We start from the raw sequence: 20,092 nt of genomic DNA, 5'->3' as shown, positions 1-20,092 counted from the left end.
CTGTTCCCTTTCAATACATTCGCTTTAAAAAAAAATATTCAATTCTGTTCAAGATGAATTTCACAAAAAAAAGTAACCTCTTAGAAAGGATGAGAAACGCGTCGCGTTTTTTCAAGTTCTAATCTTCCATTTCGAATTGATGTCACGAACTTGAGAAAATTGCTTTGTTTCTGACGCGCTCGCAATTGGATGGTTCGAATTTCGACAGTTGGTTTAATTTTTACCCCCGAAAAGTTTTTCTATATTATGATAAATTTCAGATACGTTCATCAGAGATTTATATACAGATTGAATACACGCGATTCTAACTTTACGAGAAGCAACGTTCATTATCCATGTACTGATTATTCGCGGTGCAGATTTCTGATTATAATACCTTCGATAAAATACTATCTCTAAAAAAAAAAAAGTATTCCTTATATGCCGAAGCAAGTTCACTCTTCATATTCTTTTTACGACAGCTGAACTAGAGGGAAAAAAATCCTTCATTTTGACATCGATCGAAGATCAATGTCCGCTGTAGTACAGCAGGTCGGAATATCTGCAGTTAAGGGTGCAGCAAAAAATGTTGGATGGATACTAATGCACCTTATATAAGTAAAATTTGTCAAGCAGGTCACGTACTACGATCAGGCAGCAAAGTATTTACCAATGTACTTTTTATTTTTCCATTATCAGCAACGTATACACGCTCATGTCGTACGTAATGACAACAATAAGAACAACGGTAACCCTCAAGCCATAAAAGAATGCTCGTGTATCATCACGGAAAAAAAATTCCAGGTGTGATTACGATGTACAGTCATTAACTATTTTCATATTTTACAACAATCGAAATATACGGTTCCGGATACAAAATACATATGAATTTTTTCAAAATCTAGTATGTACTACTAATTATTTTTTAACTTTTCCGCCAAATCGATGCTGGTGGAACAATAATTTGATATTACAAGGTCTTATTCGACCGAAAAAATATAGCAAGCTAAACAAACAGTGTCAACGTTGCGGCAAGCGGAAAATATGATACTGACCTATACGATCATGATTCTTGTAATTAAAAAAATATTTAAATCGTTACTGTAACGGTAACTATACCCATTTTGCTTCTGTACAGATTGTTCTATCAACTACAAAAAAATCAAATGTCTCTCCAAAAGTTTGATTTCGTTTTTTCGCATCACCGCGTCATCGGCACAGGTACAACATACGTATCTCGATAATATGTATATAATAGATTGACGCGGAGTGGAAGCGGTGCGTTAAGGAGTTCTCAGCTCGGTTCGGCATCGCATCGCATCGCGCGTCCCGCGTTTACAAAAAGTTCTTTATACCTAAAAAGTCGTTATGTAAATGACCGGCCGGTGGCGGCACATATTGCCTGCCCCCTGCCCAGGGACGCTAACCACAACCCCAGACCCTCTTCCATCCTCCTTTACCTCCCTAGCCGAGCGTGGATGCAGGGACCTCGTCGTCATACACCGATGCGCTTCGTAGAGAGAAGAAGTGCCTTTCGACCAACCAAAGAAACTGCCATTTAGAGAGGGACCGGGACGGCGAGCGGCGAGGAGAAAAACGAAACGAAATAAAAGAAAAGGGGGAAAAACCAGCGACAATACGGGAATGAAAATGGAAGAGGTGACCGTACGCGCATTCCTATACGTTATACGTTACACCCATATATATAATTTGGTGGACGTGAAGATGAGGAAAGATTGGAGAATCATAGAGGAATCGCGATATCGAATTTTCAAAAACGCCAAAATCAATTTTGTAGAATTTTAAAATTTGGATAAGTGTAGTTACATTTCACTTATACCATTGTTAAATTGTTGGGAAAGCGTTCGAGGTGGATGTCTGTTTACGTAATAAAAATCAAAAAACACGTGGGAAATGAAGAACAAGGCAAGTTTAATGCAGGTACTTGAGATAATTTCTCCTTAACTTTCATTATTTCACAAATCACGCTCGATTAAGCTGTCGGCAAGGTTAATCATTAACTGATTGACGTTCGAGTGAAAAATGGAGTCCGAGTAGTACTCGTTACCCGGGACTCATTTATACCCGACTTTTACGACGCGAGTGCACCGAGGCTCGTAAACCTTCCCTTTTTCAATCGCTCGTAGGTATACCTATACATGTGTATTACCAGCTGAGGCGCCACCGCGATTCAGAATTAGCTCACGATAGATTTGAATAATTAGTATATTATTTACGAAATAACGTTTTATTCATAACACAGATGTACAGAATGACCGTATTTTTGTCACTACTTGTTGAATCGAGGAAATTGACATTTTTGAGGGTTCGTTAATTTGTTTGTTATCCTTCAATTTGAATTCGGCAGCGAAGGGTTGTTCAGTCAAGTGTGACATGAGTTAGGAATTGATACTCTTTCGTTAATTTTTTTTTTTTGCAGAAAAACAAAAAATCGATTTGAAAACAATTTAAATTTTGAGAGCTCAAATATCAGTATTTTCGTTTCAAATCGTACTACAATTGTTAAAAATCTAGTATATTTGTACGATTTTACTCTGCGATGACTCGCGTCGTTCAGAAAAATATTCTCTGCAATTAACTACTACAATACTTTTTTTTTTTAAATCACATTGGCATCGTTATTTAAGATCGCACTGATGTTGGTTCTGATCAACAGAGACTAATGTTGAATCGACCGTTGAAGAAAAAGATGTGAATAAACAAATTTGTAATAAATAAGGTTCCTCGCCGAAATAAGCCATTGTGGAATGAAACCGAACACATTTACTAGACATTTAGCCAATTTGAAGTGATTTGAAACGCATCATCGATATGTGAGCTTCTTTTATAATTCGAATACCTTTTGATCCAGCATTTCAAGGAGATCTTCGTGGCTTGCGAATATAATAATTTGATAAATACTCATGTCGTAATAAAATTAATAAAAAGTATCGATTTTTAGCCAACCAACCTCCTTCAGATGTTGCTGTAATCAGTTTTTACTGACCGAGTGAAATGTCAATTATTCTGACAATTATCAAAGCCTACTACGTGTGGATCTAGAATTACGCTGACCGCGGTATTTTCACAAAACCGATGCGTGGGCTCCAAGAAAATTGTAAAAATAGGTTAAATTTTACTCAGTCGGTAAAGACTGACTACGACATCCCCTTAAATTGTTACAGTTACGTATCGTACACCGATTTCAAATATTTTACCGGTTTTCGGTGGTCTTTCGACAATTCCACGTGATTTCTCACCAGCTACATATTCGAAGTGATATCCGTGCGATCCTCTTTTTCGATCCTGACGATAATTCAACCCTGCATCGGACCCGGACGATCCCTCCTCGAGGAGATACCTGGGCGCCGACGAGAGTATATAGCGTGAGACCCGCGCCGCTCCGGACTGACTGGCTCGTAATAAGACCGACGGCTAGTTTTTTCCACCATGGTATTAATTTATACGCGGTACGAGTGTGCACGCCGCCGCATGCTACTTTTTTCACTCGTTCCACGAAATTTGCAAGAAACTAGTCGGATTACCTATACAAACCATGAGCTGCATGCTCGCGCGCTCACCTACACACGCATCGGTAATATTTATTTCTCCAATTGCATACGTGCACACAATACATGTATATACATGTATATAATATATATCCAACTCTTTTTCAACCGGTGGCAAGAGAAAAAGCTCCCTTTGTCGTATTTCGTGAATATTCTGCAATTTTGCAGGAAAATACATATACGTTGAAAAAAACGTAGTGTTCAGTTTATTTATTATACACGAAATACCGAGCAGACGGTCCTGAAATATTTTATAGTCGTAAGAACTGTTTTTTTTTTTTTTTCACGCCGAATTTAACCAAATTATATCGTAAAGCAAACTATTATAACCTCAGCCATGTTCACAATAAAAATTAGCACGGTCGTTATATAATATTGTATTTTAGGTCCCTACATTTTTTTCAGTGATATTAACACAAAAAAGAATTTGTAGAAATTATCAAATATGATGAAAGAAATGTTTTATTGATGCAGATAAACGTGTAAGTTCTACTAAATAAATCGAATTATTGTTCCAATGACTTTTTTTCAAGCAGATGATACGATTGTCTCAATCAAAAAACGTTACTTTCTTCATATTACATGAACTTGACGCACTCTTCCTCTGTATCATGCACGTATATTATTTAGCTGTTCGAGCTTATAGACGAAGATTATTACATACTGAAAAAATCTAGTCGATAAGCTTTCTTCCCAAATTCCGTTATTAAAGTTGCTTTCAATGATTTCTGGAAAACATATGTTGAGGAAGATAATCATACCTCCACCCTAACCGGCATGTAATTATATACGATGTAACTTTTCTCATATTCTCTGAATATCTCTGGAAATGCTCTAATTTTGATGTAGAAACAGCTCGTAAGAATTATTTAAAAATTTCATCGAAGACGCGTAAGAAGATATTGAAAAATTTATAGAACTTGTTCTCAAAGTTATGCATATTTTTCTGGGTTGCTCTGAATTTTTAAAAAGTACACTCAGAACCTGTAAAAATTGTCTAATCAGCAAAATTTCATTGCTTCTTCACGCATATGATCTTTCCGAAAATTTCCTCCGATTGAGTGTTCACAAAGGTATCAAATTGATTGATTACGAAATTGATAAATTGTGGTTTTTAACCGAACGAAATGCCAGTATAAATTATAGTTTCATAGATATTTTCAACTGGTATTTTAAATTCTCGAGATTAAATCAAACAACTGCACAGATAGCAAAGTAAGTGATAACTAACATCTGAAAACGTCCAACAGTAATCATATATAATAATTGCGGAGAAAATAATCCCCTAAAAAATGTTTCCAAAAATATGCGTTTTCAATATAGAGAACTGTGAAAAATCAGAACACTTAAAATTCCAAATTGAAGTCAGATTCTTATTTTGATTATTTATTTCTTTTTTTTTTCTTTTTTTTTTGTCGGGACAAACGACGTTCAACAGAGCATCGATTGCCTTCGCGAGCTAGCCAAATCTAGCAAAGAGCGAATGTACGGTAGATCAGGAATAATGAGATGCACCATGTGGGCGTCATGGCTCGTTCAATAAATTATCGATGATTACTGCTCGACTTGCGGTAGAGTACAAAAACGATCATACCTAGATGCTCCCAAATTTTTGCCTTACAAAAATTTTTTTCTGCCGTTAGCTTATTCATTAATTACCTCACTCTGTTGTTGAGTTAATTTAGTTCGATTCTCCGATCTACACGTAAAACGATGAGATATATCACGTATATAAAATGTTTGGAACCCGTCGTGGATTCTGAAAGAATGACGATCAGAAATCCGTGCGGTTATATCACGAGGAGTTGCCTGCTGTACGGAGCAAAAAACGGCAACTTTTTTCTCCGTTGTATCCGTACATTCACACACGCAAACGTATAACGAACACGTGCCAATTGCGTATAGATAAAAACCTGACCGAGCATCGACGACAAGAAACAGTTAAGAAAGAAATTGACGGGGAACCGCGTCTGATACATTTTGCAATGTCGTTTTCGATCCTTATGTTTGGGCAAATACAGATAATTTATTTTTGTTTTACTCGTCATTGTTATTCTATTCCAGTCGTGCAGACTTCCGTGCCGCAGAACGAGGCCGAACTTCAGTTGTACCGCGTCATGCAGCGTGCTTCTCTCCTTGGATACTACGACACACTGTTAGAGATGGGTACGTGATATTTTTTTGCTAAAAAGTATAAAAAAATAACAAAGAAGAAGAAATTGCGCGCAAAGAATTTTTCTCCGGGTAACACCGACCGCTTCTTCCCTTCTTCCTTTCTTTCTTTCTTTTTTCAAGCAAGAAACGTGGCTTCGTTGATATTTCAAGCGTGTAATAGATTGTGTAGCCTTACAGTGAGCTTTCCAAGTTGATGTAGCAAATTGAACTCGCGGGTTTCATCGCTTTTTCCAGTTTCCGTTAATTTCAGACTTTTTTCCTGCAAAGTGTATTATACACTTGCTGAATTACTGCATGCAGTTTTTGCTACCCTGCCATGAATTATATAATAAATCGTGCCAATGTGCGCGAGGGAATTGGGTAAGTATATAAGTAGAATGATTTTGTTATACTTGCACAGGAGGTGATGACGTCCAGCAATTGTGCGATGCTGGAGAAGAAGAATTTCTAGAAATTATGGCACTTGTGGGGATGGCCAGCAAGCCACTTCACGTCAGAAGACTGCAGAAGGCTCTCCAAGAGTGGCTGACCAATCCCTGTAAGTTGAAGCAAATAATAATCTTCTCGGCTCTGCAAGAAGAACGGGCAACTTATACACTAGCTTCTGGTTCACAAAATAACGTCTTTTCAATTGTTAACAAAACCCGTGGCTTATGAACTCCACTATTTTAGAGGAAGCGATTTACAGCCATTCAAATTTTTCGTCATCACGCGAAGAAATATTATACTCAAAATTAACGCAAGATGGTTTTTCAAAGTTTCGATGCTATCAGCGTTGAATACATCATGATAAATTTTACAGTGTCCTTTGTATTCGCATTCAACCATCTCCTGGTTTATACTTTTCAACATGACAGAAAAAATCCCAACTGTTTCAAACTCCAACTAGTGAATTTTCAAAGAATTCGTCTGTTCTTCTTAATTCGCATTTTTCTATGATACTGAATAGTATTTTCTCCTCGAGCTACATCGTCATCACATCTCATATCGAAGCAGAATGCTGCGCGAAGGAGTGTTGAATTTAGATATGGAGTAAAAATGTGTCTGTTTTTCAGCAATGTTTCAAACGCCGGTAATACCCTCGAATCCTAACAGCAAATCTAATATACCGATGACTTTTCCGTGCATAAGTCCGAGAGCGCAGTTCCCTGCCCATAGTCAAACGCAATCCTCGTACAACGGGCCGCTTTTACCACTCACACCTTTGCCGTGTCGAAGCTCCAGTCCGGTTGTTCAACCTCCCAGTGCCAACACGTCGACGGCTTCGACGACCTTTCGACACACACCGAGCCCAAGTGCTTCCGTATCATATCCGAGTGCCCAAAGTCCTGGGGTCTTACAGGTACGTCGAATTTCACTATCTAATTTGAAATTTTAGGGTTATTCATTTGAGAATCAAGTAAATATTAAAACTGTTGTCCAACTATTCCCATTGATTGCTTGCGTTGCTTCTGATTTCCAATGATTTTTCACCGTTCAAGACGACCTCCGGTAATTCCTAGTGATTTGAGGATTAGATAGAATCATAGAAAATGTGCGAATCACTATAGAATGATATTAATGAATTAAAAACGAGGAGTTTTTGAGACCATCTTTGAAACCTAGTGTATATCGTTCACGAGATTTATGTAAATCACGCGAAATCTTCTAAACACATTGCAAGATTTTGTAAAATCACCGAAATGTATCAAATATCTGAAGCCTTCGAAATCTAAAAAAATCTTGTAACATTTTACTAGCTCTTATAAGATCCCTTGAAATCTTGTAAAATCCTTTGAAATAGAGCAATCTTGAAATGTTGCGGATATGTCGTCCAAACAAAGTGACGAGTGGTCATCTCCTCTGTTAAAACCATGAAGTATAATTTACCGCAGGACTTCCAACGATTTCCCGCATGCTTTATAACGCTGGCCGTGCGATTTCTTCAAGGCTAGCATGTGATTTCAAGTGATTCGCAATTATGAGATGAACTTCGCAGGTAGGAACTTGCGAGTCCTCTTGTGGAAGCGGCACGACGTCGAGTCCTGGGGGTGCGAGTGGTGCTCCCGGTAGTCCAACTCAGCCCGTTCCCGCGCTTCTCCAATCCCAGGTTCAACGATTGTCGGATGCAGCTGAACGACTGGCAGTTAGTTTGCCACCGCTCGACCCGAAGCCACACAACATCAAGAAGAAGATCTGTAAAAACCTCGAGGTCGGTCTTGTTGTAGGATATAGCCAATGTACCTTGAAAGTCGCAGGCAACTGAACACCCAAATGCGCGTGCGCGAAACCGTGCGATTTCATTGGTAGATTTATCCAACTCACTTCCAGTTTTCTGACTGCTTGTCAGGTTGACCAACTCAGTTGCGACTGGACGTTAGCTATCAAAATTCATAGGCGTCTCGACGTTACGTTGCATTGAGTATTCGAGGTGTCCAAAATATAACGGCCTGCCATCAAATCAGCATAACCTCGAAATGCTTGTCCGTATTGATAGTTTGTGCAGAGTCCTAACCAAACAGAGTTGGTCAGCGTGTTCAAGAAGACGAAAACTTTGGCGCATGCGCTCAGCTTTCTGGGACTGATTGTTTCGCTCCGATTTCGATGTTCTCGCAAATCCGTAACAAAGTGAACACTAATATTGAAATCGGTGTTCCAGATGGTAATGGCGATGTCGGAAAATGACCCTCGTCGTATGGATGAAATCCGAAAATACGCGGCGATATACGGAAGGTTCGATTGCAAGCGTAAACCGGAGAAACCTTTGACGCTACACGAAGTTTCGGTCAACGAGGCAGCAGCCCAGATCTGTAAATTTGTACCTGCGCTTCTCACAAGAAGAGACGAACTTTTTCCACTTGCCCGTCAAGTCGTTAGGGATTCTGGATACCATTACTCAAAGAGTCAATAGTGAGTAACGTTAACCGACTTGACATGCCGCCTCGTTCTTGCGTTACACGTACCTGCGACTAGTTTTTTTCACGCGAAGAACAATTTTCATTACTCATGAGTATAGGTATTTGTTGCACTGGGTGTATATGTGTATCCAAAAGAACGGAACCCCTAATTAACTTGAGTAAAAAACGTTTTTGCTAAAAGTTTCTATTCTAGAAAAAGATCTAAGAGATCTAATTAGATCACAATTTTGTGTATATAAGTTCATCTAATTAGTATACATCATTTATTGATCTATTTGTATCGATTGATGGGCGTTTTTGATTAGAGAAAAGAATTGATTCGGGCCAATTGGGCCCGAACCCAAAATGCAACATCATATACACCGGAAAGCAACGAATTGTTCTAAATTCGAACTTGCTATGAAAAAGGATGGTTACCATTTTAAAAAATTCAAGGATCCATTTAAAAAACATCGTCTTGGGCCTTACGGGACCGCCAACTGAGGAGGAAATCAAAATCGTTATTTTTCGTGGAACCGTTACCTATTCGAGTTATTTAAGGGTTTCCGCCCGTTTTTATACACCCTCTACAATTGTTTAGTTAAGGAAAGTTTCGAAAACCCAGACTTGGGAGAAATACTAACGATAATGCAAGACCCTGAGAACGAAATCATTTTCAGCATCTCGATGATGAGACCGCGAGAGAACGGCGAGGACGCGGGTGACGGTGACAGGGTGAAACGGTATCGTCTCGATCTAGAGGGTGAGAGTGAGGATTCCACGCAGGTTAGCTCTCCCCATCTGATAAAATGATCACTCTGATCACTCGTGCATCGCTCCTGTAGCATGCTTAACTAACCCAGCCATATGCACATTAATAATGACTCACACCCTCCATACCGCTTCGGACCGAATCAAAGGTTAAGTATGCTATCATATTTGTTTTATTTCCGCTTTATTCGTCCGCACTTCCTTGATACGAAATACCTTACTAACCCATTGGTGCAGGTTAGATATTATATATCTTTACGATTCATCGATGGCTCGACCAATTCGCTGCGAGAGCCGACAAATCGATTAATCGGAAGAACGATTGATCATCGAAGAAATAATTAATCGAAATTTCGATTGATCGAGTACGCGATCGATTGAAAAAACCACTAATCAAAATCTAGATTGTTCGATCAAACGCACATCCCTAATGAATTCCAAATCCCGCGGTCTTTTACCTGTTTATGAATTCCAGATACTCCTTGTACTCCAAGATGTACTTTTGCGAACATCATGCTTATTTTTCGCAGTACAGATACGTGCGCTCTGTTTCTTGTATACGTGATCCACACGCATTTCACACACTTGCACGCCGCACGCATTACATTACAGTACCAGCGAATGAAGAACAGGATCGTGAGGAAAACATTGTCCTCGAAGGTTAATGGTTATCGTCACTGAAGTAGTCAGTAAGCAGTTTAACGACGAATTAATTGGTCGCAAAAAAAACAACAAAAGTAGAAAACAAGTGAATACCATTTTTATTTATTACATATCGCAGCAGTCACGTTCACCGACCTCGCTTGTTATTTACTTGTTAGTTAGTCGGAAAGAAGAAGACAAAGAAACGAATCGAAACATTTGAAAACAATCGCGTATCAAAAATAAACTACACTTTATGTTTACGAGATACGTGGTAGAATAGGTGCATGTTTTTACAAAAAATTTGATAGCGGTGCGAGGTGCCCGGAATTGTTTTTCTTGGTTGTTTAGCATACTCTCATCTGCATTTCAATCTTCGCATCGTTGTGGTTTTTGGTGCATGTTTTCCTTCCAATTCTTTCGAAAATTGCTTATTGTTAGTAGCTTCTACGGTTTGAACGACCGTTGAAAGCTGCGTGTTACTCATAGCGAGAGATATCTTGAAATGTCGATTTTATGTAGTATCATAACAGTTTGTTTACCTGCCACTGGTTTATAGATTGTAATCTTTATAAACCAGTGGCAACTGCAGGAGTTACACGAGATAATCATACACCACAAATCCTGACGTGAGATTTCGACACGTGTAATAAAATGCCTTTACGGGCTTATTCGAGGCGGGAATCTTGGAAAAACTAAACTATGTGAGGTAAATTTTTTCATCAGGTGCAATTCTTTCACTTAAGAAATTGACTGTAATCATGCAAAAGTCGGGAATTGAATTAAACGCGATAATAACTTCTGATGGATGCGGATACTTTACAAGTATAATTCTAGAGATGATAAAGAATTGCGAACTCAAACTAAACAAGCTGTGAAGGTAATTTATTAATTTTTAAACGTTCACTTTAATTTTACTTTTATTCAACGTGTTTCAACATCGAAAAGATAGTTTGTATTTCCTCGTGGTTTGAAATACTTACTGATTGGTTTTCTTTTTTATAATTTATTTTTCTGAATCCGTAAAAGTGCCAGTGCTATCAAATATTGTGTAGATCATTAGAGTTGCCGCGTTTACGTTTATATCGTAGTTTTGAGGGGCGAGCCACGTTTAAAAGTCAGGAAAAAACGTGTCTCGCATTTTCAATTGGGCAAAAAAATTCGTGTCAAAAATTTCACAAGCTAAGCTAAATAAGCGGATTAAACATACTATTTTTGGAACATTGTTTTATTTTTAAAAAATGCGTCTCATTATAAAAATTTGTAGATCCGGATCTGAATATTTGTTCACCATGATCATCGAAGCATTTCCAACTATCGCTTGTTTGTAATTTCTGATACGATTGTTTTATAAATCAACTCGCTGAACACTGTCTATAATCCGGTATATCGCGTTGCAACTCGACGCTGTTAGTAAGTGACTGAGGATTCAAACAGCACAAAATGTCTTACGAATAATTTTTCTACAAGCATTGAACATCATTTCTCTTAATTTTGTTACCTTTGTTTTTTATTTTTTTTCCCCTTGATACTAAACATTCCTAAAATTTTCCGTGCGCTTGGCACTACTTTTCCGATAGTAAACCCTATTTTAGTAGAAAGTTCTACCGGCATGAACAATAACCATTTTACTGTGAATTATCTATTTTCTCCAAAACTGTGCTCATGAATTTTGACATTTTTATGGGAGATATTAATTCTTTCATGGTCGAACTGGATCAAAAAGAATCGTGTTACAAACTCCCATATAATCTTACAACACGTTGTTAAAATTCTACACAGAATTGCTATGATATTTAAGTACTTCGATTGGCAAAAGATTGCTAATTAGTGTTGGTACGTTTTTCGCATTGTTCTGTATACGTGGGTGAGGATTTTGTAAATCCGATTGGCTTTATTAAATACGTGCGTAGATTTCGTGACATATTTTTTTCTGATTATTTTTTTTTTTTTAATCAAAGTGTGTTGAGACTGGAGAGTTGAAATTGACCTGTTTCATGGGTATAATAGTGTACATATGATTAGATCAGGGGTACTTCGCTGCGTTCGGTTTTGAAATGGGAAGTTTATACATACAGTGTGTTTTGTGTTACGGGAATTGGTTTTTCGCATGTGTATAAAAAGGAAGCCAGTACTCCGTAATATTTGAAAATTGAAACGGAGGAAAACACGGTGAGGCGTACATAATTCTACCCTTTGAAAATCGCGTGAAAAATTCTCCTGCATATTAATTCCTTCAGGTTTACACGCTAAGGGTAGACGGAAAAAATTCAACCACGTCCTGCATTTTAACGCCGCCGAAGGCGGAACATCAACAGGAAAGCAGCTGTAACAAGTACGGAAATGGGATTTACGGATTCCGTGATAATTTACGTCAGTCTTGGCTCGTTGACGAGTGAAAAACCTGGAATAGCAAGACACGTGGACGCAACTGGGATGCGGCAATGCTTTCCCGCAGAATGATAGTAAAAGTAATGATTGCGAGGAACGTCCGTCTCGGGCATAAGGAATCTTATTAAAGGATTAACCGTTTTCTGGGCGAATCGTACACAGAATACATGCTGATCATGTCTTAACGCAGCCTCAAGATACGCACAAGGATCGTCGAAAACAGAATTCAGTCGTGCCTGATACCTCTCAGGTAATCCGACACTTTTACGTTACGTAAACCAGAATTTCTTCTGCAACTGGAACGGTCAGTGTCGAATTAGTACGTGTGTAAATTTATCTACGTTTGTCGAAATATACCGTTTCAAATCAAGGGACGCCAGACGACTTCACGTGACTTTCTTTTACGGTGTGCACCTTGACTTCAGGAGGACAGAATTTAATTGACATGTATTGTTCCACGATCGACGTATTGACGAAACGACAACGCGACATTTCTTCAAATAATTTGTAATCACGAACTGTATTCTGATAGATTATTATGTACGACAGTTACCGTAGGGATGGAAAATTGGTACAATATTTCTCTTAGACTGCAGAATAATTATCTATAAACCGAAGTGAAACAACTAACGAGATACGTACCAACGCATTGTAGGTGAAGCCAGAATTTCAAATTCTACGTAGAGTCCAGAATTCTACCTGAGAATGTGTCAGCGATTGGATTGCCCCGCAAACCGCCTTTGCAAGTCATGCAATCCCAATTCTTAGCAACTCATGGATCGGCGAGGCTTCGGGTTTTTGGATAGTGATACTCAAACAACAGTGGGTAAGACCCGCAATATAATTGTCCGTATCACGGGACCATAAATATAACGGCAAAATCACAGCGCACTCCAGTTATAATGTCACAATTTGATTGCCACAGATAATTGTGTTTACCACTTGAAGAAGAACTACCGGGCCTAGACGTTCTGCATCATGTACCTCTTCGAACAAGTAATTACGGACAATTTAATGTAGTTTTACACACGAATGATTTTATCTCTCTATTTACGCTATGTAAAACGAATAACCAACGATGTCACCGTCTTCGGTATTTCAATTGCAGATCTTTTTCCCTCAATTTCAAATCCAACTGCCCGGCAACGTTTCACAATGGTCATTCGACAAAACAAACCATTCGAATATGACTACGGTAGCAAAAATTCGAGGAAAGTTTTACGTGAATTGAGAACTGACTTTTCATCTATAGTCTGTAGTTATTCAACGTAAGCGAAGAGGTTCATCTATTGATTCGACATCACGCTTTACAATTAACCGATATTGACTTTATTTTTATATCTGACGATAGTACTCATGTTTTCATGTGACATGAAAATACTCGATTTTGAATTATAAATATTTAAAATGTGCATCATTTTGTCGATCATATTAAATCCGTTTTGTTACTATAATCTTGTTATTGTTACCATTGCTGTAACTGTTGAAATAATATATCAGTTGCATAAACAACAATAACTTGTTTGTTATTTGGCGAACCTTCAGGTATTATATCATGGACCGTTCGGCTTGCAGCAGACAATAACATACGTGTAGATATGTACAATCGAGGACTCGTATATATCAGGAGCCTTTTTCGAGGTAATTTTTTGTTGGTCACTTTTTCGTATTCCTCTTTTTGTCCGTACTTTCTGCACGACAAACGGAAACTTTTTTACGATACACGAACGATTCGGTTTTTGTCCTGTTTGTCTCAATCTATCTTCCATGACAAGACTGGAGATATAGCGCGAGGATACTGATCTTTTTTTTTCATCGCAATATCTTTCCATCTGCATTGCAATCGACTAGGACTAGAACCAATAGTGGGTCACATTACTTAGGCTTGTTTTCTTTGATACCCGTTGACGCAACAATTGTTTCACCTATTTTTATTTTACTTTTCCCTTTCTCTACAGTTTATCCGACTCCAATTCTCTCCCGAATTATTGGATTCGAGGTACCAAACTACGGGGCGTAACTCGTCTTCAAAAATATAGTGGCGTCAACAATCTTTCCACGGGAACCAGTCAAAATATGTATCGGCATCGTGACCGTAGACTCAGGCTTTCTGAAACTCGTTTAGTTTACAACTAATCGGCGACCGGTACTTACAGTCTTTACATCTATTCGCACACCGAATAGGTGGCCATTTTTTTGCAGGAAAAGAAATTCTGCGACTATTATGCAGAGGAAGTTTTGGTAGGAATTAAATTTTAGTTTTAACTAGCTTTAAAACCCTCGCTCGCTAAAGTTCGCTCGGGGTCGGATACCTATAGTGTAGCTGGATTTAGCGCTCATGGGCTCGCTTACTCGTTGTCAGTGTTTCAGATGATACGAGATTTACCAGATACCTCACACCCTCGCTGCTTGAGGATTGTTCAATGGGTAATAAGTGTTAATCCGCTAGTCCGTGAAGTCGAGTTTCGTTATTTAGCGGACCTCGAGTGCAGTAACTACGGAGCGCTAGTCCTGGAGGTCGAAATCAACAAGGTAAAAGACCTGGACAGCCAAAACTACGGAGCGCTTGTCCTAGAGGTCGAGTTTCACCAGGTAGCGGACCTGGAGCGCAGAAACCACGGAGCGTTTGTCCTGGAAGTCGAGTTTCATCAGGTAGCGGACCTGGAGCGCAGGATCCAGGAGGTAGAGAACCCGGTACTCGAAATCTGCGGAGCGCGATTCTCATACGTCCGCTCTACTGCGCGGTTGTTTCCGGACTGAGGAATTCGGCTAGCTGATTTTCGTCTGTATAGATCGATGACGTCACTTTTTGAACATCCGGACATCCGAACATACGAACATTCAAAATTTGGTTTCGAACTTTAATACTATACATGATATATGATATTTGAAAACAGTGGAAATAATCGTGACTCTCTTCATGATTATTGTTACTCATTTATATCGCTAACGATTTTCTTCGGTCGATCCTTATGGTTGATTTTTCCATCTGTCATATAACTGCGAAATGAAACCGCGATTTCCTCGATTTTTAAAATATGAATTAGTCGACTTGAATCGTTCAAAATAACAAAGTGTCAGATCGATAATCAGGTGAAGAAGTACCAAGTAATTAGTTGGATGTTTCACGTTGTAATAGCCTTAAAAACTTAGGATAACTAGCCTGCTTATAAGATTATAGCGATAAATAACACTTGGCCATTATTCTCTGCTATGCTGTCTTAAAAAGTTGGTATTTTAGTCACTTTTCAAACGGCTTGTTCTAATTCTACTTAAATTAACCGATTTGTGCAATTCGTCGTTTTATTTCTGCAGCCTAAGTTCTGTGAAAGCTACATCACGCTGTCTTTGTATATAACAATAATAACTCAACCCCCGCCTAGTAGGTCCGAAATTCGCAACATATTTGCTCTCGGATACACCAATGTGTTTTTCTAGGTGGGCCATCCATATTGGTAACTTTGATTGCCTATAGCAGTTTTGGTGTTGCAGGCAATGCTGGACGTTAGCAACTCAACGACGAAGCGGCACAGATCATCAAGGTGACTATTTCGGTTTTTGAATATAGAATAGCGTATCTCTTTAGCGGTCCCTGAATAACAAGTTCGCGAAAAAAAAAAACTGCCATCATAAGAAACGAATAAAATTACTTTTCTACACTTCAGCTCTCATCATCGCGTTACCAATTAGACCAAGTTACATACTTTTTTGTATTCTGAATCCGGCGACAATTACATCTAACGTCCGACAATATAAATAAGAATAGAGGATGTTAGAGTAAACCATTGTTTCAGCTTTCAATACATTATCCACCTGACACTCTATACAGCAACAGTTACAGCAACAAACGTGAAGTTATTAAAAATCGCTCGAAACGTTTTCTAGTCACTTCTGTGATCGTTCGAAATCGTATTTACCTGAATCTTAATGAAAATAGTCACGTCAAGTCGTTTCGAAAGTCATTTGGAATCATGCAGGCAGTAAATTCAGGCCATTATTTGCGGAGAACCATGTGAACGTGTAATACACTGATTGTGTAAACATGTTGTCGATGTCGGTGACTGTAATCACAGTGCGAGTTGAACGTGAAAACATTGAAACCCTAGTGAATATACCCATAATTTTGATCGTTACCGTATCGTCGTGTTGGCCTTAGCCGAAACGATGTTAAGAAATTGAAAGTGAAAACAAGCTTTAGACTTCTACTAATGTTTAGCGATCCGTGGATACGTCAGTTTCGACAAAATTTACGCTATCCAGATTCGAAATTACCATTCGATTGATTCAAAATTAGGTAAGTAAATAAGTTCAGAAGAACTACGTGGGGATTTTTTGTTCCAGTTATTACCATATTATTAATATTATGACTATTATACGATTTTAAATCACTGAAAATATAGCTCGCGTTTTTCCCAACACAAAACAAAATATATCACAGTGTTGTTCAGACGTGATTCAATCGATTTGTCGGACTTGTATTCAACTCTGATTGTGAGTTAAAGAAGTGAATCATCGAATAAGTGAATGAAGAAATGAACCAAACTCCTAATACTAAAAAAATATTTGCAACATAATATATTGTGGCGTGAAGTGTGTACGAATTTGATTTGTAGGCTTAAGCAAACGAATCAGAAGTTTTGCGACGTTGAACAGGCGAGTTATCACATAGACCCACGATTTGAAATAATCTTATAATAATGAATTGTATAGACCTATGGTACATTATGAAACATCGTTATATATTATGTGTTTATTAAACGATGCACCACGAAAATAAAAAAAAACTATTTGATTTATTTTTTATCACCCTATTTAACGGGTCAATATTGTTAAGTGTAAAAATGCACTTGGGAGCCCAAAATCCCGAAAACTCTGTAATTGTGTATACTCGTATATTTCGCAACTTGTAAATCTGTAAACCGTCTAAGTCCGAAGGTATTTTCTTCTAGTCCGAAACTGTAATCTTGGGTTATAAATGCAAAAAGAAAGCTTCGAATTCGTTACTTCTCTGATTAGGGTGTCAAAATATATCAATACATAGTTCACGTGACATGTCCTATATAATATAGCAATTATTTCGTACATAAAACAGCTTGCACTTACCATCAATCAGCTCTATTTGAAGTTCCATATCCATTATACTCCAGATGTGATGTTTAATGCGCGGTCAATTGTGATGTTTCAGTCCCGTTTGGCACAGGAAGAGTAACGGCGTATTCAATGCAAGTCCAGACGCAAGTGATTCGGACACTCAGTTTTCCTTTTCTAACGATGCACCTCCATCTCTGCAAGTAAGTTTACTTTTTAGCACATTTTATTGAACCTTTAATTATGCGAAACGCTATATTTCTAGTATGGGTGGTCTAGAAGAAACAAGTTATACAATTTTGAATCGTTTTTTTACTAAAGTTTTTTACCGATTAACCATCGGAAGAACATAATCGGCAAAAATTCGGACATCGGGAACTGTAAACACCTCAAAAGAAAAGTATTTATATAGATATCACATTCTGACCTTTCGAATATAAATTTCTCAGTAACTTGTAACAAAAAAACTCTTTCCTTGCCTACGATTTTTCAAAAATACGCATTTCAAACACATTATCAATCAAGGATGAACAAAATTAAAAGTGATTTAGCTACATGCAGGCGTTTGGTCGTATTTTATATCAAAATATGGTAAAAGCAGAAGAGATTAAAATGTTTTCGTTGATGTACTCGTGCTATCTGTAGTTTTTCAGATTTTTTTTTTTTGCTCTTCATCGTTCGATCAATGAAAGAAAAAAAAAACAATTCAAAATCGAATTACATGTTTATTCGAAAAACTAAAAAGAAATTTGTACTCAGGAGGTCAAAATGCATGAGATTCATCGATGACGTCGTGAATCTTGTTGACTTAATTGTCCTAATGACTTAATACCACATACATCTCATTGTCAACTAGAATGAAACTTTTTGTGGCGGGTTTCTTAATGTTAATGACTCTCAGCGTTTTGTTAGTTGATCATACTGAAGGTTAATGTAAATTTTCAACTTATTTTTTCTAGGATGAGGGAGATGCTGATAATAGTAACGAAGAGAATGACTTCAACTTGAAGGTATGCATAATATATGCTTTTGGTATTGCACCTTACTCGATATTCCAGTAAATAAGTCAAAATAAACTGCAAACAAACATCGCTAACAACTTTATAAGAAATAGGTATACAAAAACAACTCTATTTTCTACCACCCTCATCGTCGTTATAAGCAAACGTCCAAGTTTCATTTTTATTCATCGACATCTTCAAACTCTGTAAAATCCACCGATCGAGTCCAAGAAAAAATTGTTGTGAGGTTTGGATAATTGACGTGATTCCCGAAATTTTATTGCTAGGTGATCGCATCGCGGGGCGATGACATAATAGCTGTGGCTAATCCAGCTCTTAGGATGTCACCACCAGTTCACATGAACTCTATGGAATGTGCGCCTCAACTTCAAATAAAAGAAGAAACCGCAGATGAAAAGTCTGAGTCGTGATAATATTATAAAATGTCATTCATATATGGTTATTGTTATTTTATTTTCTATTTTCTATGTATATGCGTTATACTCTGTTATCTAGTTTTATTAAAATTTACGTATAATTGAAATTTTTCACATGCTGAATTGCTGTGGCATTGCAAAGTTGAAAATCTGATTTCATTCGATTCTATTTACAAAAGTATGATAAACAAATTGAATGCATTTTGTTGAAACATCAGTATCCAAGAAATTTCCATTGTCCCACAGATCCAATGCCACTAATTATAAAAGAAATTGTAAACATATATTTCTGAGGATTTCAGCATTGCTATGTCGGAGCAAAAGTGTTTTCATTTATGAGTAAATTATTTCTTCAGAAACAAGCCAATTTCGTCTGACAGTGTTATAACATCATTTGTATGTACACGATCGAGTTAATGGCCAAGAATTTTAACCTGTTTCGAGTTTTTTAAGTCGCTGAGTTAATTGGATACCAATTCGGAAATACGAAATCAAAATGGCGGATGTTTACATGATTCCAGAATGAACTTTTGTTTGTTTGATCATAAGTATAGTTGATACGTACATTTCCGGCATCTTCCCTCCCTTCCTTTATTCCTACTTTCCGTCATGGTAGCATCTATTTATTAAATTCCAATACCTCACACTCATTCCGACCAAATTCTACGTATTCGCAAACACTCGTACGCAGCCAAATTCAGGTACCTACCTCGCGTGTTTATTGCCCGGCGGTCCGATGACAAGTGAGGACAACCGAACTGACGATTCTCCAAGTCACGCGGCAGCGTCGATTATTATCGATCGCTCTGAGATTTGAACACTTCGAACGGTTTGCAACGTTCACGCTACATTCTGTCTAACCGCGCACTATCCACATGCGATCCTTATATTCGTTTGAATCGAGGCGTCAAGAAATTATTCACATTTCAGAAATAAACGAAAATCGCAAAAGCGTTCGTATTTTCACCGTTTAAGGCTCCGATGATAATATAGAAACCCGTAACTAAGATTTACCTTGTACAGTTCGCTGTACTTTATTCACTGACTATGGTGACGAAAATCACTCAGATTGTATTAACAAAGTTGAAAACGAAGTTAAAAATTATTATTTCGATAAATACATATGCATTATACATTATATATATATTCTAATTAAATATCTC

At 37.8% G+C, this 20,092-nt stretch overlaps 1 protein-coding gene and 2 long non-coding RNA genes across 15 annotated transcripts in view; 1 reads left to right on the top strand and 2 right to left on the bottom strand.

Annotated features, from left to right (window-relative positions):
- The window catches only part of nab (NGFI-A-binding protein homolog), a 35,530-nt gene extending 16,489 nt beyond the window's left edge, over positions 1–19,041 (top strand). Inside the window, exons 2-11 of one of the 12 annotated variants that reach the window (XR_006882964.2) lie at positions 5,613–5,714; positions 6,124–6,261; positions 6,779–7,065; positions 7,702–7,914; positions 8,362–8,612; positions 9,280–9,385; positions 12,253–12,653; positions 13,059–13,229; positions 13,329–13,399; positions 13,512–15,203. Coding sequence is in view for 2 of the 12 variants with exons in the window: in XM_046624329.2 (XP_046480285.1) it covers positions 5,613–5,714; positions 6,124–6,261; positions 6,779–7,065; positions 7,702–7,914; positions 8,362–8,612; positions 9,280–9,385; positions 15,896–15,945; positions 17,589–17,694; positions 18,451–18,501; positions 18,780–18,923 (1,448 nt within the window). In the remaining 10 variants the exon portion in view is untranslated. Of the gene's footprint in view, positions 1–5,612; positions 5,715–6,123; positions 6,262–6,778; positions 7,066–7,701; positions 7,915–8,361; positions 8,613–9,279; positions 9,386–12,252; positions 15,204–15,841; positions 15,946–17,588; positions 17,695–18,450; positions 18,505–18,779 lie in introns of those variants that run through there. The other 11 variants (XR_006882966.2, XM_046624329.2, XR_006882962.2 and 8 more) reach the window with 11 other exon arrangements.
- On the bottom strand, positions 1,799–19,942 carry LOC138190920 (uncharacterized). Of its 2 annotated transcripts, none has more exons than XR_011177032.1 (4): positions 19,495–19,942; positions 17,507–17,688; positions 6,120–6,259; positions 1,799–5,701 (listed from the first exon to the last, which is right to left on the bottom strand). It is a non-coding gene; the product is annotated as an uncharacterized lncRNA (long non-coding RNA). The 2 variants fall into 2 exon arrangements; XR_011177033.1 differs by having other exon boundaries at positions 19,639–19,707.
- On the bottom strand, positions 6,855–7,893 carry LOC124218016 (uncharacterized). The gene is made up of 2 exons (XR_006882972.2): positions 7,593–7,893; positions 6,855–7,080 (listed from the first exon to the last, which is right to left on the bottom strand). It is a non-coding gene; the product is annotated as an uncharacterized lncRNA (long non-coding RNA).
- Positions 19,943–20,092: the final 150 nt, after the last annotated feature.

The sequence above is a fragment of the Neodiprion pinetum genome, chromosome 4 (assembly GCF_021155775.2).
Source record: "Neodiprion pinetum isolate iyNeoPine1 chromosome 4, iyNeoPine1.2, whole genome shotgun sequence".
Taxonomy (NCBI): domain Eukaryota; kingdom Metazoa; phylum Arthropoda; class Insecta; order Hymenoptera; family Diprionidae; genus Neodiprion; species Neodiprion pinetum.
The sequence above is the reverse complement of the archived record's forward strand: the minus strand, read 5'-3'. Positions and strand labels throughout refer to the sequence as shown.